General features: G+C 38.7%; 1 protein-coding gene across 2 annotated transcripts; it reads left to right on the top strand.

Annotated features, from left to right (window-relative positions):
• Positions 1-684: 684 nt before the first annotated feature.
• Positions 685-25,039, top strand: mfsd14a2 (major facilitator superfamily domain containing 14A2). 2 transcript variants are annotated; one of them, XM_065277087.2, is made up of 12 exons: positions 685-909; positions 5,415-5,510; positions 13,009-13,071; positions 13,579-13,706; positions 13,798-13,912; positions 14,149-14,367; positions 15,446-15,559; positions 17,610-17,681; positions 17,819-17,931; positions 18,399-18,496; positions 20,083-20,249; positions 23,284-25,039. In XM_065277087.2, the coding sequence occupies exons 1-12, from the start codon at positions 826-828 to the stop codon at positions 23,494-23,496; spliced, it is 1,482 nt and encodes a 493-aa protein (XP_065133159.1). In that variant the 5' UTR covers positions 685-825; the 3' UTR covers positions 23,497-25,039. The 2 variants fall into 2 exon arrangements, with proteins under 2 accessions (XP_065133159.1, XP_065133160.1); XM_065277088.1 differs by having other exon boundaries at positions 5,421-5,510.

The following is a 25,039-nucleotide window of genomic DNA, read 5'->3' on the forward strand; positions in this document are numbered from 1 at the left end:
TGCGGTTATCAGAAATTAATGCATACCCACTGAACATTTCTCAGCCAATCAGAATACAGCATTCAACAGACCCGTGGTATAAAAATGTATTAATAATTGTTGACATTAACAAAGATTAATAAATGCTGTATAAGTGCAGTTCATTATTAGTTAATGTTAGCTAATGAACCTTATTGTAGAGTTTCACCGAGATATCTGTGAGAACATGTCAGTGTCATATAACATTAATATAAGAAAGACACTTCAGATATGTTTTACTGTAGAAAGGAGCAATTGTTACAGCAGGTGTATTGTATATCATTACTAAATGTTGTAAAGCTGCAGATTATAAACGAGTGATGAGAAATAAAACGCACATGTTGTGCATGAGTTCTGTACATGCTGACTGATCTCTATCTTCAAGACACGTTTTATTATCTCGTGACTTTTTTTTTTCTTGCTGTTGTCATTCCTGTTTGAATAATTTTTCTCCATGTTAAGTTTTTTTTCACTTGGATAACACAATAAAAACAACACAACTGTCAGCACTTTGACAGGATTCCTCATTGTTTTGTGTACGCGATTATGGTAATGAGCACGTCGGGCATTCTCACACGGATAATGTACTCGACCAATCAAATCACGAGTCAGGCCGCTCCCTTGCGCTGTTGACCAATCAGCCGCCTGTTTGGCGGAATAGTTCTCCGAAGAGGGCGGTTGTTACTGAAGAGGGAGTACAGGAAGTGTCGGTCGCGTAGCTTAGCGTGGATGCTAACGATAAACTGTAAGATTTAGCCACACCTCGCAGGTCCAGCTCACACAAACAAGAATGGATATAAGTTAACAATGACTGGAGAGAAGAAGAAGAAAAAGCGGCTGAACCGCAGCATTCTTCTGGCTAAGAAAATCATTATTAAAGATGGAGGCACTGTGAGTAAAGCATTTCAACATTAGCCATAATGCTAATCAGTGCTAGCAAGCGAAAACATTATTTTATTTAAATGTTGAGCTTTTAACACCTGTAAAATAGACAGGTCCTGATAATTGTATCTGTTGTGTGATTTTTAACTCTTCACTACAAGAGATTTGAATTAACACTGATTTGTAAAAGGCAACAGTTGCATTAGACAGCCAACAGTCATAACAAGGCAGCTGGCGAGAAATTAAACCAGATCGATTAATTTTGTCGTTATTTTACATATAGCAAAAGTAGAAAGGTTGGAAATATGAAAAGCATTACAATAAATCGCTAGACTTTAATGTTAGGTGTTATCACGAGTAACATATGTTCATGGAAGTGGATGCTTCAACCAGAAAGACGTGTATGTCCTGACATATGTTCTGTTTGAAATGTGTGTTAAAATAATGTGTTCTCAATAAAGATCAAGTTTGGTCGCACCATGCAATTTTGGTTGTGGGCTATTTGGAAAAAACTTAAATGATGTCAAACAGCTGCTAACATGCTGTCAGATTTAGCTTCATGAAACTGTTAGCATATGTGTTCACATGGACAGATGAGTGCGAGTCTATGGCATCAGTCAGTGTGTACGTTATTTAGGAATAAAGCATTGTGGTCAACGGACAAAATTCACAGTAGTCAGTTGCTTTGCATACACGCTCCAAAGGTCAAAAACGTTATAGGAAGAATTAGGACGTTGCTTTGCACTTGTTATATTTTGATATTATCTTTTTGTATCTACAATTCAATATAATTTATGTACTTTTTTATATAAAAGGTTTATTTACAAAATAGCCTAAATTAATCGTTGTCTTTTGGTGTCAACAGCAGCTACAATATCTTCTGTTAATATTAAGTATTTCCAGCTAGATGGGAAGACCTGTTATAACCTTTCATGCTTGTTTAACCTGCCAAGCTCTCTCTGGCTTGTTTGTTCTTTCTCTACAAAGCTGTACTGCACAGTTAACCACTTAAACACAGGCCAACGGTCTTTCTTTATTCATTAGCAATGATCCATGGGAGCTCAGTCTGTTGGCTGTTAAAGGAAAACACCACAGTTTTTCAGTATTTTACTATGTTTTTACATCAACTTAGACGAATTAATACACACCTATCTTTTTTTCAGTGCATGCACTTAAAGGTATAGTGGAAGATTTTCGTTTTCCGGGTGGATCACCACTGTTATTGGTCATTCCAGATGTCAATCATTCTGATTATATGTTGACGTATAACCGTCGCACGTGCTCGCCTCTACGTTCGCTTTCTGCACATGCGCACTTTCACGTGTATGTGTGTTGTGCTACGGTTTCAACCATTCATTGAGGGTCGCGTTCTCACTGTGTTTTTTTCAAAATGTCTGAGGGTCGCAAGAGAAAAAGTGTCTACGAATTGTATGACAAGAAGAGAAAGGACTATAAATAAAGAAACAAGACCAGATGTTTATGGGAGACTATTTTACACGCTGGCATGAGCTAAAAGCACAGGTTGGGCTTCCCACGCGAAGTTTCTACTGGAAAGGTACATTTTGTCATGCTATTTGGAGAAATCCATTTAAAATCACTGGTGGTAAAAGTTGATGTAAGCTATGATTTGCGATGCTAGCCCTGGCACAAGTCACGAACCGCATAGACACGGTAAACTTGTTTACAGAAACTTGTAAACAGAGCGAAGAGAAGAACTGAGCTCCTGCACGCTCTCTCTCTGTCTCGTGCACGCGTTTAACAGGCGTTCCCTCTCGGGAGCATTTTTTTAAAATATCGAGGGGCGGTTCTTTTAAATAATTCGGGAAAATCTTCCGCTATACTTTTAATCTTTGTACATCGCGTTGTGAATGTGTGTTCGCTGTGTACACTTCCATGTTTTCCCTATTTAAAGTATGGTGGCACAAAATATAACGTGGCGATTATTTTTTTTTTTTAAGCAGATAAAAACGAGAACTATAGACCGTTTCATCGGACGAACGTGCCGTGACGCGATTAAGCATCTGGTCTGAATTTTACTTCCGGTTTCTGTTTGTTTAACAGTCTGACTAGTTTCTAAAAACTGAACTCTTAAAGCAACACCAAATAGTTTTTTTTACCTTAAAATAACGTTTCCAAAAAAGTTTCAGTGGTTTATCCACTCAAAACAGGGTGAATGGCACTTTCACATTCGCTTTGCAGCCCTCTTTCGGCCAAAACCGCACTAAAGAAGTTTCCAACCGTCGGGTAGTGGTCCTGTAGGTCGAGTGAAAACTACAAAAACTTGCTTTACGGCAGACCTACAATCCAATCAGAGCCAGCTATGCTGCAGTATTTACGACAGGGCTAATGAACCATTACGCTTCTAACCTGTAGGGGGAGCAAAGAGCAATAAGTCTTTAGTGTTGCTTTAAACAAAAACAAAGTACTTTTAAAAGTGCAAAAGCCGCACACTACTACAGAGTTTACTAATAATTACTATAATTTTTGATTTTTGTTTGTGCAGATTTTAAATAGTAAAACATTTTTAAATGTTAAAATAGCAATTAACAAAATGAATTACGTTTTTAAGTGTGTGCTGAGAATTTTGCCACAGATTAATAAACTAATTTTAATCTTCAGCTTTAGACCTTGATGAATATTAAAATTATTTGTTATTAACAAAATAAATAAGCCATTATGATATAAAGTGGTGATTTACATGCGTTGTTACAGTAATAAAAACGTGGATTTCCCCCTTACTTTAAGGCTTTGTCCACACAAAGCCGGTGCATTCCCTATCCAATAATTTTTTTTCCTTGTTCTAAAAAAATAATCCGTAAACACGGGGTCGTCTCAAGAAATATCTGCGCACACACGAAACCACTGAAACCGACTGAAAGCGGTGTAGTATATATGCCAGACCAGTATGGGGCTCTGTAATTCTGCCACAGATATACACTATACACGGAGAAGAAGACTTTGAGCATGCGCATAACCTTGCGCCCTGTATACGAACCAAGAAGAAGAAGTGATGGCGAACGCAACAACTTCAAGAGAAAGAGTGGAGTCTTTCTCCTGGTTGTCTTCTGCGGTGGATCTAAGAGCATGTGGCGTATGGTGTTGTCCATTATCGCTTGTTGCTCACCACAATTGAATAGAAGCAATAGATTTTGCTTTTATAAAGCTAGTAGGCTTCATAGCTTCTGTAGCATGAACACAATCATGTAGTCCGCCATTATTGTTGTTGCTGTTAAGTGTGACGCTTCCGACACGTGATGTTATAACATTTTCGCTTCACAAAATATACGGATTGGCTCTACACACAAAACCGCAAGGGTGTCGATTTCAGCTTTATTCACTTTTGGACCCGGTTTCAAAAAAATAGCGGTTTCAGTCTCCCAAAACGCCGGATCCGTGTGGACGAAACGCCAATATGATAAAAAATGTATACGTATACAGTGATACGCGTCTCCGTGTGGACAGCCCCTAAAACTTAACAAAAGATGCTTGAGGTTCATTAATATTTTTATGAAAACCCATAAACAATTACACAAATACAAAGTCACTTTTATTAAAGGAAATGAAACCTTAAGTAACCAGTGTTAGTTTGCATTTTTGCTTTCATGCTTTAAACCAAGCTGGTCGGCTGTTCAGAAGATCGCCTGAATAAACGTGCCTCTCGCGTTGTATGAGGTAAACATGAGCTTGCCCTGTATGAAAAAATCGCCACGTTTTATTTTGTGCCACCATACTTACTCGTGTAACTACTCATGTAAAAGTCTTTAAACAGGAAAAACATGGAAGTGTTTTGTAATTTCTAAATTCATCCCTGTTTGGATCCTAAGGAATGAATGGGGCTAAGCTAAATGCCAACACATTCAAGACATGCTGTACAAAGATTAAAAGTGCACGCATGGAAAAAGATAAGTATGTATTCATTCATCTAAGCTGAGGTAAGAACATAGTAAAATATTCAAAAACTGTGCTGTTTTCCTTTAAACACGAATAAAGTGGCTTCTGCGTTCATAATACAAACCCATTACAGGCTCAAAGTTGTAATCATGAGTTAACGTATCAATCTGCAAAACATCAATTTTATTTTCAATTGTTCCTTTAAAAATTTTACGTACACACAGCGACACATAAAAATCTAATTTTCGTTTAAACGGACAGCCAAAATTCACACACACGTTCTCTTTTTGGTTAAAAACAATGTTGTGTAAACGGACCCTTAATGTGAAAGCGTATGCAGTTCAATAGATGTGAAAGAAAGCCGTCAGGCCTGTAGATAAGCCTGGATGCATATTTATATACCTTGTACCCTATTATTGCACAGTATTATGCTGTTTATCTAATGGTAATAAAACACAAGGTCTGAATATTGATATTTGTCTTTTTGGGTGTGTTTGGTGTGCCTAAGCTTCATTTGTCCTGTCTAATCATCCACCATATTGCTTCCGTAGTTCATGCTGATACTTCCTGTAATTGGTTTGTTTATGGTAGCATTGTTAGTAATGTAATTCCTCCTCTATTAGCCACAGGGGATTGGCGACCCCAGTGTTTACCATGCCGTGGTGGTTATCTTCCTGGAGTTCTTCGCCTGGGGACTACTCACCACTCCGATGCTTACGGTAAACCAGTTTTACATTTCCACCCTCTTTAAAATTGTTACATATAAACAAATTATGGAAAGCCTCAGACATGAATGTTTGGGTTTATCCAGACGCCCTCTTTTTCCCTTCCTTTTGAGTTTATAACAAAGAGTGACATTTCCCATTGCCCGGACTCAAGCAGGCTGCATGCATTTATGAATAAATGAATTCTGATCAAATAGAAAGGCCAGGATGACGCACTCTCTGTCTTGGCTGATGAGTGATGAATTGTGTTGGCAAAGGCCTTGAAGATGGATAATGGAGTGTTACATTAACACAACATCAAATAGCGTTTTGCTAAAAACGTTCTTTATTAATTATAAACGCTAACTGAAGGGTTCGCCAGGCCGCACAGTTGCAAATGAGGCTGAACCTGAGATTTTGTTTGTAGTTTGGTCCTTTGTTTTATTCAGCATGACGCTATTGTTGACACTGTATCCAGTATAGTCACATGATCCCAGTCGCAGCTTGCTATTTCTAAACTTTAAGTCAACTGTGTGGCTCTGAGAGTAACCAGCATCTACTCAAGATGAGGTGTAACATGCAAAGTGGCATTGCATTTTCTTTGTTTGAATAATTCATGAATTGAAAGCAATGTTGCGAGTGTTGGTTTTTGCTTTCACTGCAGGTCCGCTGCCCCCTCAGAGCTGTTTTAGAAAAATAAGGTTCTTGTAGTGTGTTTGATTTTGAGAATTGTTTACTCATTTACAGACTGTTTTGTGTTCATATAAGAGCTAAGAACAAACATGAAATGAATACAAAAGCAGCTAGTTTACTACATTTTGTTTGAGTTCTTTCTAATGTACTTTCCCTTAACTGTTTTTTTATGTATGAACAAAGAGTCTTACAACAATTAGTAAATGGAAATGTTGGAGTTGGTTGTTGTTGGACCAATGTGAATTGGCCTTAACACTTTCAAATGCTTTCACACTGCCATCATGTTGGCTGCATTTATAAAGCCTTTAAAATGTGTTCAGCAAAATGTATTCAGTCTTTGGCCGAACACCAAAATTCTTTTTTAGAGTCAGCTGCCGAACATATGGTGCATCCCTAAAACATTGTCTAATGTTTTAAAGGGATAGTTCACCCAAAAATGAAAATCTGTTATCATTTACTCACTCTCATGTTATAAACCCGTACAAATTTCTTTGTTCTGATGAACACGAAGGAATATACTTTGAGAAATGTTTGTAACCAAATTGTTTGTGGACCCCATTGACTTCCATAGCAGGAAAATAGAATACTATGGCAGTAAATGGGGTCCACGAAACGGTTTGGTTCCAAACATTTCTCAAAATATCTTCCTTTGTGTTTCTCAGAACAACTAAATTTATACAGGTTTGTAACAACATGAGCTAGAGAAAATGATGACAGAATTTGTAATTTTGGTTGAAAATCCCTTTAAGCTGAGCTTACAGTTATTTATAGGAAGATATAGGAAAATAATAATAACATGATTGTTACCGCCATCTCTTTTGCAAGGTTAAAATCGTATTAAATCTGTGATTTCTCTCTGCTATTTAAAAACCATTCTTAAACTATGGTTTATGAACCCGTTGTAGATCCCAGGGGCTTCATGAGTTTATGAAAAAATAATCAATTATAATTAAATTGTAACATTTTTCTATTTTATAGTTTGATAAATTATTATGAAATTGTATGTATTTTATTTATTTATTTATTTATTTATATGTATATGTAAGTTTTTGAGGTTAAACATGCAAGTGTGCTATTAAATTATTGAAATATTTACTTAAAATCTCAGGAGGAACTTAAAGTAAATCATTTTGGTCAAGGGGGTTTGGCTGACAAAAAAAGTTTGAAAACCTTGGTCAAATAGTGTAACACTGACAAAGGCATCCAAATAGTTTTCCTTTCGAGAGTATGCTCTGCATTTACGTGACCTTTGCTGTTGCGCACATTGCAGTGACGATACTGAAACGTATATAGATGTAATTTTTCATAGTTTTGTTGATTAAGTGTTGAAAGTAGATACATTGTATATTTTTCAAAGTTAAATAAATTAATATATAATGTCCATCAATGGCAGCTCTTATCCAGGACCTAGCAGTGACAACAGGTTGTTGAGAAGGGCAGGCGACTAAGGGTGTCACGATTTCAATTTTAAATCGAAATCGATCGAAATTAAGTCACAACCTCGAACTTCGAATTAAAAAATGGGATCGTCGATGCTGCCACGCCCCCATGTCACTTCCGTTCGGGGGAAAATAAACCTCTCAGAGGTGCCTTTAAAAACATAGATCCAGCGGAACGCGATTTATATTTTAAATATGAGGGATGTATTGCTACAACTCCTTGTAATGCATATCATAAACAGGATTACTACCTAGTGATATGCCCTCGGACAGAGCCCAGCTCTCTGCACGTGCGTGAGAAAGCCGCCAAGATGCAGCGGGTTATATTTTAAACAATAGGGATAGTTTGGCTTAGCCTGCATAAAACGCATTAAACTGAACAAATACGTAAGGATTACTACTTTAGTTTATGTTTAGACTTTGTACAGATGCGAGAGCGCGTGCACGTGAGACAGAGAGAAGCGCAGCTGCTTATGACGCACCGGTTTTATTTCAGATGCTAGGAGAAGTCCAAGACACGTGCATTAAGTCCATCTGCGTGCAAGAAGGAATCCTCTCTACATACAAGCTCTCTCGCGTAAAGTAAAGCCCACAAACCCCCATGCGAGGAAAAGCAGGCAATGTGCATGTTAATGTGAAATTATAATAATAATAAAGGCATATAATTTTTGTTAAATTAATAATTTAAAAATTGAGAATCGAATCGTGGCCTTAGAATCGAAAATGTAATCGAATCGAGGATTTGAAGAATTCTGACACACCTACAGGCGACACATCCATTACCTCGGCCAATTCCTCCAGTTCTCCTATGGGGTTTCCAGAGCAGCTGTGTGGTGTTATCCCACCAGTGTGTCCCTGGTTTGTCCGGGGACATTCGTGGCCTAATGGTTAAGGAGTTAGGCTTCGATCCATGGCCGTCAGGTTATGACTGTGGTGCCCTTGAGTAAGGCATGTCCACGTGAGAGATGTCCACCGCTCCAGTATGTGTAAACTGCTTACTGGGATGGGTTAAATGCAGAGGCTGCCATACTTGACCATCACATCACTTTTACTATTTGCTTCAGTTGTAGATGCCTGAATTTTCCATACCTGTTCATCTGTAGTTACTTTGTGTCATATGGACAAACTGACCTTTCAGTCAACTTATTTCCTAAAGTGGATGCATGATTTGCATTTACGTGGTGTAGGTGAGCCAAAGAGTGACCTCAATTCTCTGTGGTTCATTCTCTGTGGTCTCCTCTAGACAATGGCCTAATATCTGAGTATGGTATCAAATGAACACAGCAGGTGTGAATGATGCTTGTTCACTTACCTCCTTCATTTCCCAAAAGACCAAAGGAATAACCTGTTTACAGCATTCAGTTAAGTTTGATAGCGGATGTAGGCTGACTATCTTGATCCGTGGATAGTCTGATTTAACATGCGGTCAAATGTTGTGTAAATGGTATTCTTTTCAAATTCACCCACAGATCATCACACATTTAAACAAAGAAAAACTCTTAATTTACTTAATGTAGCTAGATGTCTCTTCTGGTTTCTCAGTTATTTCAGTTAAACCGTTTCCTCATGGGAATATTATGGGCTGGTTATATTCCCATAGTGATAACAGTGAGACATAGCGGTGTAATAGTGTCAGGTTATCTTTTCACACACTGTACAGAGCTGCTGCTGTTTATAATCATGGGACAGTTGAGTAAAGTAGGTTCAATCATTGACAGTAGCTTCAATGAGGTTTAGTTTTACCGGAGTGAATGGGAACTGAATACAGGACCGAATGAGCTCACGTGATCAGCTGGACTTCAGTCTTCTGTGTATTGTTGACCTCTTGAATCTGAAACCTAAGACATGTTTATGCTCCTATCCTGGATATTTTCGGGTTTGTACTAAGGGCGCACTAATATCATACCTAACCCAACCAAACAATGCCCAAACTCGATTATTCCCTACTCCCCAAGAAGCACACACTCACACTGTACTCACCCAGGCACGCTTTCGTCATTAGGATGCACTTGTTTTGAAGAAAACAGGAAGTTAATCACTCTCTTAACATTAGAACCCATCATACCGTCTTTTTTATTCTTTGTCGTTTGGTGGGTGATGACACACTGCCCTCTCACATGCCAATCATATTGCCTAGTTGTTCTGTCATGTGTGCAGCTCCGACATTCACGTAACCCTGCTGCACGCATCAGAAGGTTTTTACGAAGGAATAGTGGTCGCGCAATTTACGTTTCTCCTTTTGAACCGTGCCCTGGCTCGATTTGCGATCACACTGCTCGTTCCGTGCCTGAGCCCATGTGAACTGCACTCAAGCCCACCTCTGCAAGCCGGCCAGAGTACGATTAACCAAGCCCGGGCACAGTACGGAGCAATCGCACTAGTCAAACAAACCAGGCTTTGGGGGGTCTAACGCCCTCGGGCGCTGTTTGGTTGGGATGTTGAGCGCGTTTACAACAAAACGTTTTCTTTTACTGGGGAAAGCCCATAAATGGCGTAAGCAAAAACAGATTGGCACAGGTACTTATTTTGCTCATTACCCCGATTTTGTGTGGCATGTTAAACCTTAACCTGCTTTCTAGCAGTTTTCTTCATGTGCGCATGTCTCTGTGTGTTACGTTTATCTTTCACAGAGACAAGCGCACATGAAGAAAACTGCGAGAAATTAATGCATAAAAGTCTTTGATTGACTAAAGCAGTTGGCAGAGAAACTGTAAAAAATTAAAGTTGATGTTATATTTACAGGTTCTGCAGGCACGAGAAGAGATAAAACAGTATAGCTTAAGACACATATGCCGTCAGCTTTTTGAACGACTTATGTACTATAGGCGTAGGGCTGGGTATCGATTCAGATGTTCCAGATCGATTCGATTTCGATTCACAAGCTATCGATTCGATTCCGATTCTCAGTTAAATTTTCGATTCCGGTTCTCAGGTAGGTTTTTATACTCGATTCTCGATTCAACTCAATGAATATAGATTTAATACACATATTATATTAATAAAAAAGAACAGTGAACAGCAGTTTACAAGTGGGTAATTAATAAAAAGAAATTAAAAGCCACAACACGTCTTGCTTGCGAAATCTAAAATGCTTCCATTCCTCCGGTCAATGTTTGCGGAAATAAATATGAAAAAAATCGATTCTGCTCTTTGAGAATTGATTTCAATCAACCACGTTTTAAAAAACGATTAATCGAAAAATAGATTTTTTTTTGCCCAGCCCTATATAGCGGGGGTGTCACTACCTGCGATAAACCTTACAAATCTCTTAAGGGCCATTTACATTATAATGATAAATATAAAAAAGATTGTTTTGAAAACTGTTTTATATTAAAGAGAAAGGCAGAGTTCACACCACAACTATAACAATAAATATAAATTGAACGATATCGTTGGGATCACTTTCTGAGCGAACTTGTTTGTTTTTTTTCTCTCTCATCTGATCAACCATAAACTATTCACAGCCAATCAAATCGATTTGAAATTCAAGTGCATGCACACTTGAAATGGCAGTGGAGCTCATTGCCGATGTCCATAACATAAAATTATCTCAGGTATCCAGCGCTTATGCAGTTGCTTTGAAATTAGAGCCCGACCGATAAAGGATTTTGAAGGCCGATACCGATACAAATGTTTGATGGTTTTTAAATCCGATATATCGGCCGATATTTTTCCCAGAAACGCGCAACAAAACATTAAAAGAGTTGCCTTACATTAGTTACATGTAGTTATTTATGAGTTTTAACTAAAATAATATGATAATGCATTTTAAAAAGAAACGTGTTTCTTTTACTGTCACAACAGAACAGAGGAACATCAAAATACATTAAAGTTCTGATAAATAAAATGTATAAAAATACAAACTTAAGATATGAAACGTAAAAACCTTTAAAAAAAAAAACGCAAAAACAACACCCACCAAATTAAAGTTACCAGTTTTAAAAGCCTTGATTCATAAATATAACTTTGAATAGGACTGGAGACAATTTCTGTTAAGTTTTGATAAATAACAACAACAGCAAAATATAAATTGTTGATCACTTGACTCAGGCAGTGGCTAGACGCCTAAATCTGGACCCCACCAGCAGCTACTGGTTCAGAGCGCTCTGTCAAAAACACCAACAGTGAGGAAATCTAATGAAGGCTGTTTCGTCCGTTTTTTTATTATTATTATTTTTTATATTCATTTATCAGCCATTATGAATGCAGATACCGATAGTTTGGAAAATGCCTAATATCGGCCTGCCGATATATCGGTCGGGCTCTATTTGAAACTACGTAGTGCTTTTTTCTCCCACACTGACTACGCCAAAAGGTAACATCTTATTACACAAACTACTAGATTCACTGTTGAGAGTTACGTGAAATGCAGTGTGTTGAATACATCTGCTGGTTACCTGCTGTGTAATTGCAATGCACAGAGACATTTTTTGCAACAACTGCAAAAGTTTTTATTACAGGAAACATCCAATATTACTTCAAACCATTAAAGGCAAGTGATTTGCACGAATGCCGCACGCGTGAACAAATTAGCATAAAGTTATCGTTATGATGTGAACGCTAATATATTTATTGTTATAGTTAACGTTACAGTTATCGTTATAATGTGAATTGCCCTTTAATCCCATGTAAACACAGTTTTCTGCATAGCCAGTTTATTGATTTGAATGTAAACACATGAAAAGTAGATTTTTGATAGTTATCTGCTTATTCTGTGCATGTAAACGCACTGAGCTTTGGACCTAAAGGGATAGGGTGACAAACTAGAAATGTTTGCAGTTGTTTTCCATACTGCAAAAGTCAGTTTTTAATTCACTTTCACTTCAAACTGCAAACAGAGATTTTTGATACCCATTTAAACTGTAGCCTCATTCACAAAGCAATTAGAAGGACCAATTTACCTGTATATTTTAAATAGTCCTGTAATTTAGCAGTAAAGACTGTATTTGTGAAAGGGACTTTTGCCTTTTATTGTATACAGTTCATATAATGAATAACCAGACTGTGAGAATCCTTGCTGCAGATAGAGTCATGCACCTGTCATAAACCTGTACTCTATGTTTCTAATCCACGCGTCATGTTTTGAACCGATTTGAGATATTTTGATAGGTAAAACTAGTAATATAAACTGACACTTGCCATTTTGTCTTTGACAATATGTTGAACTGCATTTATCTCAACACATTTATGCCCTTTTATAAAATTTTTAATAGCCAGCATGCAGTATATATTCATAGCGGCTTCTTTCATGAGTATTGCCACAGAGTAAATCTACATGATCCAGCTAATCATTAACCATACAGTGGTTATACTGAAACTTTACTCCAGGAGATTATTTATTTACAGCCTGCAGTGATTGTTCATTTGTGTTTTTGTCCCAGGTTTTACGTGATACATTCCCACAGCACACATTCCTGATGAACGGCCTCATTCATGGGGTCAAGGTAAGAAGATTACTCTTTACTTTCCTCCCTCTCTAATGTGAGATAACACCTATAGCTTGCTGCTCCTCCGGTTGCCATGTTTATTCACGATAAACCCACTTCGATACCCCTTAAATAAAGTAAACGGGGAACAAAACGTACCCTTTGTACCATGCTGTGTGGCTTGTATGGGCATTGAACCAAAACCTGTTCCTGACTGATAAACAAGCAAATCAACTTGACCCAACTAGTACTGTCATTGAGCGTTTCACACTGAGACCAGACCTTAAGTGCACATCTCTATAATCCCACTGTTGGAGGGCTGTTGCATGGTTTAGATCCAGCCCTAATGAAACGCACTTAAACCAGATGGTCAAAGATGACTTAAATATTACAGGCAGGTGCGTTTGATTGGGTTGGATCTAAACTCGGTAGATCTCCAGGAGCAGGATTGAAGAGATCTAGTGTGTGTGGGTCTGTTTTAGTAACTGTTCAAGTAGTTTATTTTGGTTTTTCTTGATATTTCAGGGTCTGCTGTCTTTCTTGAGCGCTCCATTAATCGGTGCTCTGTCAGATGTGTGGGGCCGAAAGTCTTTCCTGCTGCTCACTGTGTTCTTCACATGCGCACCCATACCTCTTATGAAGATCAGCCCATGGTACGTCATCTGCTTGAATGAAGATCCACAACCGTCATGATTTAGATTTAAGTTGACACTTATTATATTTAACTTTGTTGTTATTTTGCAGGTGGTACTTTGCAGTGATCTCCATGTCTGGGGTCTTTGCGGTCACCTTTTCTGTGATATTTGCGTATGTGGCTGACATCACCCAGGAGCATGAGAGGAGCACAGCATATGGCCTGGTGAGCATAAGACATGACTCGAAACTTCCTCTTGATGTTTGTGCTGTTGCATATTGCAACTCTGAAATCTGGTTTCCTGTACTTTTGACAACTTCCTGCGGCCCTACATGAATGTGATAAATGTGTTGATTTGTCATATTTTCCTTTGTGGTCAACATAGCCTATGAATCACAGGACCGCTACAGAAATTTTAGATGCGTTATGTTGCCTAACTTGAATCTTCTTCTGTATTGTAGGTGTCAGCCACTTTTGCAGCCAGTCTGGTGACGAGCCCAGCGATTGGTGCGTACTTGTCCCAGACATATGGAGATACTCTGGTGGTGATCCTTGCCACGGCCATAGCCCTTCTGGACATCTGTTTCATCCTGGTAGCCGTTCCCGAATCCTTGCCTGAGAAGATGAGGCCGGCTTCCTGGGGCGCCCCCATATCCTGGGAGCAGGCGGATCCTTTCGCGGTAAGTCACTGGCTGTTTCTCAATTCTAAGAACGCAAAGAACGGACTTGCGTTCTTGTGGAGATTGGTCTTGCCAGGCGAACTCAGGTCGCGAGAATACGGAACGCACTTGTGAGAATTGAGATGTGTGCGATCTTCCTGCTGGTCACGTGACTTCCCCAGATTTCAACGCGCAAGTCTGCACTCGTTGCATCCTCGATATCAAGAACACATCCGGGTATTTTCACGCGTCCTCTGTACTTGCGTTCTTGAGAATTGGAATTGAACTTCGACTGTTAATGATGACGTAGAGCGAGGACACAAGGACGCAAGATCGCTGAAGAACGCATATTGAGAAACAGCCACTGATGTCAATCCAAACGCAAGGTCATGTGATGCCACTTGTACCATCTAAAGCCTGGAATACACTGCAGGGTTTTTGCACTCCTATAAGATCATTACCTCATCAAACTGGATCGTTTAAACTTGGGTACGATGATGACACGTTGGCACAACGTTACCAGCATGCGTTAGTGGTAAACCAATACCAGTACGCAGGTCGTAGCAGCAAACACACTGTGCGGTGATCATAATGAATTTCTGACACTCTCAGAAAACTATCATAAGCTTTCTTTGGACCCAAGACCGGGAAAACGGCCATCTTTGAACCTCTCTCGCTGACCGATGAAGAGCCACGATCACAGGAATCGCGACGATTGTTTCACGATGGCAATCTTTGGGCTGGGACAGCCAAAAATCGTGCAGTGTATCCCGGGCTTAAAATGAATCATGAGAATCGGATGGCAGTTGGATAGTTGATCATTGTACAATAATGCACGACACTGAAGGTCACCACCTACTCGGCTGCGTCTTAGGTTGTGTGTGAGCGTCGCTGTTTGCATTCCCATTGCATTTTTGTAAAAGATAAAAAGAAAACTTGTTGAATCACTCAGCTTTGTTGCTGCAAATCACTGTCGGTGTGAAACCATCTTTAAACAAGTTGGCGTATTTGGAATTTGAAGAATGGCTGCAGTGCCGCCCACTTTGTCCTTTCAATGTCATTGAATCACGCTCTCTTTGTATCTCTTTTAAACACGCAGTCCTTGCGGAAGGTGGGTCAAGACTCCACTGTCCTCCTGATCTGCATCACAGTCTTCCTGTCCTACCTGCCTGAGGCTGGCCAGTACTCCAGCTTCTTCCTGTATCTCAGACAGGTACAGTAAACACCTAAACATCGACATTTAAGCAATGCATGACAGGTCTGAGCTTTCGGTTGCTAATGTTGATGCTGGGATGTTTATGTGAAAAGGGATTTTTTTGTGGGGGGGTGCTTAAGCAAATACCCATAAGTGAGTCATGATTTACTCACACATTACGTATTTCTGTTAACTCCCTCTTGAGTAAACCAAAATAAACTTGACACACTACACCATATGAAAACAGCCTGTCAGACTGCAGATTTGTGGATATTTGCACGTATTTCGAAGTCGTAGCAGGTGTGGTTTTGTGTTATGCATGCTTATTGCACCACAGGTCTGCTTTTTCCCTTTTACTGTCAGACTGAAAGTAAATGTGGGCCACAGTATGAACAGCATTGTTTGCTGGAGACGTTAATTGTTTCTATAGAGGAATATGAAAGATTCAATACAGACGTGATTAGATTCAATGGTACACCAACTGATTATGATTCCTTAAATGCGTTTAGGGGGCGTGCATACCAAAACTTGTACGCCCGCGGCCGGCGCATGTTTTCAATTGTTTCTAATATAAGCTCGGCTTTTTTCAAATAAGCCAGCAGCTAGCGTTTTTTCCGCCATGAAAACCTGCGCTCAGCGGTTTTTCCGCACTCGGCGCTGAACGTCGAGAGTTGAAAGAGATTCAACTTTGGGTGAAAAGCTCCGCTTGTCAATGTCAGTTCTCACACGGCCGTCCAATCACAGTGGAGGAGGGGCGAGACAAGTATCCCAAAAACCAACCGGCTCACCGTTCAAGTATCACAGCTACCAAAGCGCTCGGCTGAAGAAAGCTGGCGCTCAGCTGAAAAAACAGCTGTCAATCTGTGTCCTCCAGGCATTTTCAGCCGTGTTTAAAAGTTTTGGTGTGCACAACCTCTTACATTTATTCTTTTAGCAGACACTTTTATCCAAAGCAATACAACAAGCAATTCATCTTAAAAAGGCAATAAACACGAGAATTGCCAGTAATACAACGTTTCAATCAAAATGTTCAGATAGCGTCAGCCAGTACATGGAGAGATTAACTTTTCCCCGCCACTGTTTTTAAAACCAGCGTCAGCATTTTTATGATTTTCACAAAAGTTTAATGCCTTCCAGCAAACTTTCTTCTTTAAATGTATAAACATATAAAACCTCTGCTGTAAAAAAAAATACACTGTGTGTATTACACTGCAAAAAAAATATCTAAAAATTCTTAAATTAAGAATCGATGTAGTTTCTTGATGAGCAAAATGACCTAAGAAAATAAGTCTAGTTTATATACAAAAAATAAAAAATTTAAGTTAATTTGCGCTTAAAACAAGGAAAAATATCTGCCAATGGGGTGAAGAAATTTAGCTTAAATTAAGTGTTTAAGAAAAAAGAAAACTTAAGATTTTTTTTCTCACCCCTTTGGCAGATATTTTTTCTTGTTTTAAGCACAAATTTACTTAAATTGTTTATTTTTTGTCTAAAAACTAGACTTATTTTCTTAGGTCATTTTGCTCACCAAGAAAATACATCTTAATTTAAGAATTTTTAGATATTTTTACTGAAAACAAGACAAAAATACAAAGTAAATAATTTTTTGCTGTTAACGATATGCAAAAGGTACAAACTAAAGCAATAAGCCCCAAGAAACAGTGGGTTACCAGTGCATTTTATAACAGCTAAGGGGCGTTGTTAGGCACAACGCGATTTTTAGGATTTACCTAAAAATCTTGCCAGATTTTGCATTCGATTCGCACTTTACTATCATGGGAGAGGAGTCACCCAAAGAAGGAGAGTCGTCATATTAAAAAATCAGAACGTGATGGTGCAGCTCTGTAAACGCATAAGGGAAACAGCTGTGCCATGTGGCTAAATTATACTTTTTAACAACATCTAAAGCTGGGCTCACACTACAGGATTATCAGCCTGATTGTACCCCATTTTTCCCCTGTGATGATCCCACCTCCCAATTTTTTCAATCCTGTGAGCAGAAATATCTACATATCTTTATAGTCTTCTCAAGTAAATACAGTTTAACTTTTGTCTTGTCAACCCTCAGGTCATTGGTTTCACATCAGAAACGGTTGCTGCTTTTATCGCAGTGGTGGGAATCCTCTCCATCTTGGCTCAGGTTTGTTTTTTTCCTTCCTGCCCACTGTGAGCTTGTGTCATCCGACTCCGAGCAGCACAGCATGTGTTCGTCTGTATTAATCTGCTCGATACACATCAGGTGTTGTAGATCGATTAATGCATCGTCTCTCTCTGCAGACGGTTGTCCTGGGAATCCTGATGCGGTCTATAGGGAATAAGAACACTATCTTATTAGGCCTCGGCTTTCAGATCCTGCAGCTGGCTTGGTACGGCTTTGGCTCCCAGCCTTGGTGAGTATTCACAATGTGTCAGTAGGGGGCAGCAAAGTCTTGATTAGATATGGTGTGTTTGTGATTGATTTCTCTTTTAGTCACCATGTTTTGTTGAATGCATATGAATGAGATGCTTTACAAGTGATTTCGAAAAATGAATAAAGAGGATCTCACACATATGTATGCTGTTATATCCTGCTTTTGTTAAATATTCACGTCACTGCTTGCATGACGTTATTTTATGTTTCTTGGCTGTGCTCTCGTGTGTGTTCAGTGTTGTGCCATCACTTTTGATACACAAGACAGAGACCTTGATAAAACAAAGGGTAACAGATACCCATGTATGAAGATTAATGCTGAAGAGACGTTCATGTTTAAGTGGACAAATATCCTGAAAAGCAAGCCGCTAAAACCATTCCTGCTGACTTTAAAAGATAGGAATACCAGTGTATGTGTATGAATTTATTGTTTAATTCCTCTTTAAGGATGATGTGGGCCGCTGGAGCTGTGGCTGCCATGTCCAGCATCACCTTCCCAGCGATAAGTGCCATAGTGTCCCGCAACGCAGACCCCGACCAACAGGGTGAGACACACAGCACTGTCACAGACCCATCATATTACTTAGTACTTAATTTTAGCATTTGTTTATGTATTGTTCGGTATATATGTTTTTAAAGGGGATGTATCATGAAATTCTGACTTTTTTCATGTTAAAGGAATATTCAATTTTCTTAAAAGAAAAATCCAGATAATTTACTCACCACCATGTCATCCAAAATGTTGATGTCTTTCTTTGTTCAGTCGAGAAGAAATTATGTTTTTTGAGGAAAACATTCCAGGATTTTTCTCATTTTAATGGACTTTAATAGAGCCCAACATTTAATACTTAACTCAACACTTAACAGTTTTTTTCAATGGAGTTTCAAAGGACTCTAAATGATCCCAAACGAGGCATTAGGGTCTTATCTAGCGAAACGATTGTCATTTTTGACAAGAAAAATAACAAATATACACTTTTAAAGCACAACTTCTCGTTTAAATCCGGTCGTGATGCGCGAACGTGACCCCACGCAATACGTCATGACGTCAAGAGGTCACAGAAGACGAACGCGAAACTCCGCCCCAGTGTTTACAAGTGTTGAGAACGAGGACTGTTCCTACGTTGTTGTATGTCAACTGATACTAATTAATGTCTTTGTGTCAGTTTATTGTTTACAATGATCCGCAAATGTGCGTTGCATATATGTAACACGTGACCTTTCTACGTCACTACGCATTTATGTTAAGTCGCGCTGAACCGGATTTAGACGAGAAGATGTGCTTTAAAAGTGTATATTTGTTATTTTTCTTGTCAAAAATGACAATCGTTTCGCTAGATAAGACCCTTATGCCTCGTTTGGGATCGTTTAGAGTCCTTTGAAACTCCGTTGAAAAAAACTGTTAAGTGTTGAGTTAAGTATTAAATGTTGGGCTCTATTAAAGTCCATTAAAATGAGAAAAATCCTGCAATGTTTTCCTCAAAAAACATAATTTCTTCTCGACTGAACAAAGAAAGACATCAACATTTTGGATGAAATGGTGGTGAGTAAATTATCTGGATTTTTCTTTTAAGAAAATAGAATATTCCTTTAAAGTACTATAATTGGGTCCCCAGTGCTTCTATTAATCTAGAAAATGGGAAAAAGATCAACCCAGTAACTTAGTTTTGGTAAACCATTCTCTGCAAGCATGTGAAAAATTAGGTCATTTAAATATGGCTCCCCTTGTGATGTCATAAGGGGATTTTATAATATAATACCGCCCCTTAATCTGCACTATCCAACCACGGCACAGCCATTTAGTGCAGAGAGAAAGAGAGAGAGAGAGAAAAAACAGTTTTAACAAACCACCATCATGGTGATCAGTTTTTGCATTTCATCCGCTCATTTGCATTACAGGACACACCCACAAATGGCAAATTTTTTCTCACACCTACAAAGTGTCAATTCTAACATGTTATAATAAATTATCTATTTGATATTTTGAGCTAAAACTTCACATGTGCACTCTGGGGACACCAAAGATTTATTTGACATCTTAAAAAATCTTGTGAAATGAATGAATATGGAGCCGTTATCTGGTGTCAGTGTTTGCATTATTCTCCAATCACTTTGTGTGTTTGTGTATCAGGTGTGGTGCAGGGTATGATCACGGGAATCAGAGGATTGTGTAACGGTCTCGGTCCAGCACTCTATGGCTTTGTCTTCTACCTTTTTCACGTGGAGCTCAATGAAATGGACCCTGCAGATAGCCCAGGAAAGGGTGCCAAACTCAACATGGCCAACCCCACTGATGAGGTAATGATTTAAAGTCTTGTTGGCTCTGTTCCGAAACCTTGTAAGATGTCTGCTGTTCACTCTCTATGCCAGCAGCCTAACTGGAATGAAACTAGAAAAAGTGACTGATGTGGACACTGTGCATTGGTCAGTGCATCACAGGGGGACTCTCAGTTGATGCAAAAGCAATGATGTGATACACTGTGCATAAACTTAAAAACATGTACACATTTTGGGTTAATGGTTTTTAGTTTATATAAACATCTTATTACACGACTCATTGATTGGAATGCTTGATTCTGATTGGCCAGTCGCGACATATGCGAGTTTTGTTATTCCCAGACCACAACAACCACTCAAAAGTAATAACATATGATAACCTAAAAGCTGCAAATCATTTTGACAGGTACAGTTTAATATTAGACAAAAATTAAATACAAATGTCTTTTTAATAACATGTATGGCATTATATTTAAACCCCAAATAGTGTTTTTGTGACATTTTTAAACGTCTTGATTCAACTTAAAACCAAAAGTAAATGTGTTTTCCTCGTGGAAGGTCTGCATTCATTAAAATTAACAAATAAAATATTTTAAATCAATATTTAATGTTTCCTACCTAGGTAAATAGCCGGTATAATGTACAGGCACCAGGTGGTTAATGCGAAATAAGCCCCTTCAGTGTGATACAAGACCCTCTTAATCACACTGTCTGGGCTTATTTCTGCCATAACAAATTGCTTCCCATACATTATTTCTTACTTGGTATTCAATAAATATATATTACAGTTGACATTTACTTTGAAAATATCAGCCAACTTGGATTTATATTACCGACAGCTTTTGCAGTGCAGTCTGGGATTGGCATTGCTGCAGAAAGTCCCATGCGGTGCTCTGTAAGTCCGTATCAAAAACAAGCTATCTTAGGAAGCAGAATAATAAAGTTTCATACCTTTTTGTGCATGTCTGTGATCGCTTATAGGCTGTGAATTAGAGGTCTTCACAGGTCCACTTAAATCCGAAAACACGTGAAACTTTTAGACCCCAACCATTCTCGGGTCTCAGGTTAACCCTATCAACCTGAGACCAGAGAATGGTTGGGGTCTAAAAGTTTCACGTGTGCTTGGACACGGGTCAGGTGTAATATTTGCGGTCTCGGGAAATTTTAAATGAACTCATTCCCTACCCTTTTTTTTGAAAACCAGCATTTTTTGTAATTTTTCACAAAAGTTTCACAAAATGCCTTCCACAAAAATGTTCTTCTAAAAATATATAAACATAAAAATATATCAAAGAAAAGAAAAGATACTCTGCTTTCAAACAAACAAACAAAACGGGAAAAAATTTCATTATCTATATTTTTCATTATCTATATGTTGATAAACTCTTAAATATGGGTATTTTTTTTAAGAATACTTTTTTTTTTTAAACAAAAAGCTGAAATAATTGCAGTTTTGTGTAGGAATTTTGTTGGGGATCAGATTTAGAATGATTATCAAAACACATATAGAGTTTAAAATTAGTAAATAACGTTTTGGCTTTAGTTTTTTCATAAATTGGGTAAGCCATGTAGTGGATAATCGCGGTATTGCAGATTAAAGGATTAGTCCATTTTCTTAAAAAAAATCCAGATAATTTACTCACCACCATGTCATCCAAAATGTTGATGTCTGTCTTTGTTCAGTTGAGAAGAAATTATATTTTTGAGGAAAACATTGCAGGATTTTTCTCATTTTAATGGACTTTAATAGAACCCAACACTTAACACTTAACTCAACACTTAACAGTTTTTTTCAACGGAGTTTCAAAGGACTCTAAATGATCCCAAACGAGGCATAAGGGTCTTATCTAGCTACACGTTTGTCATTTTTGACAAGAAAAATAAAAAATATGCTCTTTTTAAACACAATTTCTCGTCTATCTCCGGTCCTGTACCTTGCCAGCGCAACCTCACGTTAATGCGTAGTGACGTAGAAAGGTCACGTGTTACATATATGAAACGCACATTTCCGGACCATTGTAAACAATAAACTGACACAAAGACATTAATTAGTATCAGTTGACATACAACAACGATGGAACGGTCCTCTTTCTCCACACTTGTAAACACTGGGGCGTAGTTTCGCGTTCGTCCTCTGTGACCTCTTGACGTGATGATGTATTGTGTGAGGTTGCGCTGGCGCATCACAGGACCAGACCTAGATGAGAAATTGTGGTTTAAAAGTGCAGATTTTTTTTTTTTTGTCAAAAATTACAATCGTTTCGCTAGATAAGACCCTTATGCCTCGTTTGGGATCGTTTAGAGTCCTTTGTAACTCCGTTGAAAAAAACTAAAGTGTTGAGTTAAGTGTTGGGTTCTATTAAAGTCCATTAAAATGAGAAAAATCCTGGAATGTTTTTCTAAAAAAAAACATAATTTCTTCTCGACTGAACAAAGAAAGACATCAACATTTTGGATAACATGGTGGTGAGTAAATTATTTGGATTTTTTTAAGAAAATGGACTAATCCTTTAACATAAAAATTCATCAGGAACACGTTTTTTATGCAGATGTTTTCTCTTAATTGACAGGATATCTTGTCAATGGCAGGGTCTAAGAGCTAATCTGTTTTTGCCGAACATATCTCGTTTGCCAAGAGCGCTTGCGACATTGTGTGGCTGGCAGTAGGTTAATTAATGTTGAGCCAGATGTGTTAATAAATTTTGAATGCTAATTGGTGTCGTTGTCAAATATCAAATGAAAATAAATGGAGCAGATTGCAATTTGGTTGCAAATTGGTGCCTGTTGGGTTGCAGACTGCATACACGTTTAGGTAGAGTCGGAAAAAAATGGCCCTCGGGTCTAGTTTTCTCTGGTTCGGCTCGGGTCAGGTCTTTGTAAATAAAATAAAAAAATTATTAATGCATGTCGGGTTTGAGAAAAAAGTGATTCAGGTCATTTCAAGTCGTGTTCGTTTCTTTAGACCTTTACTGTGAACGGAGGCAGCTTGCTAGGTTTTTCTGTTTGAATGCTTGCACATGTCTGTTAATAAATCCGTCTTTATCTGTTTGACCAGAGTGCCATCATCCCCGGTCCTCCCTTTTTGTTCGGAGCGTGTTCAGTGCTGCTGTCCCTCCTAGTTGCGCTCTTCATACCGGAGCACAACGCCCCCAACATGCGACCCGGCAGCTACAAAAAGCACAACAATGGCGCGCAGAGCCACTCGCACAGCTCGCAGGGCGGACCCTGTGAGGGCAAAGAGCCTCTCCTGGACGACAGCAGTGTATAACCCTACCGACGAGGGGGTCGGGCAAAGACCCCAAACCCCCTCGCGCTCACTAACCCCACCTCCCCAGGCGCACACGAGCAGTGCACCTTTTGCAGAGTCTTAAGGAAGATGACATCTTGTTCCCCGCAGCTCGGTGAAGGCTTGCCGGGTCGGCTTCAGGCAGAACAGTGTGGGAACGAGAGGAACCGGTTTGTGGAGCTAAAGACATTTTCTTGCTCGTTCGAGGAGAACGCAAGCAGACGCAGCTCCGTGCCGACAAGGATTTTGTGTGACGGTTTTTCTTGTTACATAGTCTCTGTGTTTCTTTCAGAATTTAAATGTTCCTCGTCCAAAGAAACCTGGTAACTGTAACAGTAGAGATATATCTGTTGTGAGATGTTACAGGGTATGTTTCGATGTGCTGCTTTCTACTGGTTGTTGTGGGTTTTGTATTTAACCGGGGTGAAAGATGCTTTGGGAGCTTTCGAGCACCTCAGACTGCCTCCTGTAACCAAGAAACCGAGGTCTTCATCATCATCACTGAAGAATCACCTGGGGTTCTTTTACATCACATCTTCTTGACTTTTATTATAAAGAAAGATTTGTTTAAAAGTTGCCTTTAAGTGACTTTTCATTGCTGTTAGCAAACCCACATGAAGACAACGCTCTGAGAGGGGTCAGTAATCACATTGCTCCCGTGTGAGCCCGTGCATGTTAGGTTTTGTTTGTTGTCCGCTTCACCTCCAGACCTCTCTGTGAAAATCAGCACTGCCACATTACACCAGGCCAGCAGGGGTCTTACTGACAACATCCACTCGCATACTCTGTTTTTCTATTACTGCAAGCACCTATGTGGGGGGGAATGGCTTAAATGTGATTGGACGATCCAATTAATATCTCACATGCTGCTATTTTAGGAAGTCCTGTGGAATAATACTAGATTCTAAATGTGGTATTATAATTAGAACTGAGAGTATGTTTTTGTCATTTGAGACCCTGATATTTCCTCTTTCTATTTGTGGTGCATTTTTTTTATCATCAGATCTCAACAGGTGTTTTTTTTTTTTAGTAAACCTTAAGTGCATTCAGATCAGTTATTTAATTTAGAAACTATTTTTTAATTAAGCTCTGGGTTTTTGTTTTGTTTTAGGTGCCATACCTACAACTATTTCTGTTTTTAAGTTTAAATGCGTGTTTCACTTTTTCTGGTATTTGTAGAGTATCTTCGGGCGTTGTCGTTGTAACAGTTTTTTAATGTTTTGGACCATTTCTGTTTAAATGTCATCACTGCTGATCTGTATGACCAAACTTGAATTATGATCTTTTTAAAATATCCCAACTAGAAACGGAGATAATGGTTATCGTGCTGTTTCGTACCTGCATAATGACTCTTATTAGCCACTAATCTGTAAAGAAATCTGGTGTTTGCCTCCGCAAAAAAGCCAATTAATTTGTGCCTAAAATGTGCTTGAAATGAATACAAACAGTGTGTGTGGATTGTGAGCTGGCTGTAAATATTAGGAACTAATGAGACACTATTTATTAAAAGTTTATTGATATTGAA

This window comes from Paramisgurnus dabryanus, chromosome 6 (genome assembly GCF_030506205.2).
Source record: "Paramisgurnus dabryanus chromosome 6, PD_genome_1.1, whole genome shotgun sequence".
NCBI classification, from domain to species: Eukaryota; Metazoa; Chordata; class Actinopteri; order Cypriniformes; family Cobitidae; genus Paramisgurnus; species Paramisgurnus dabryanus.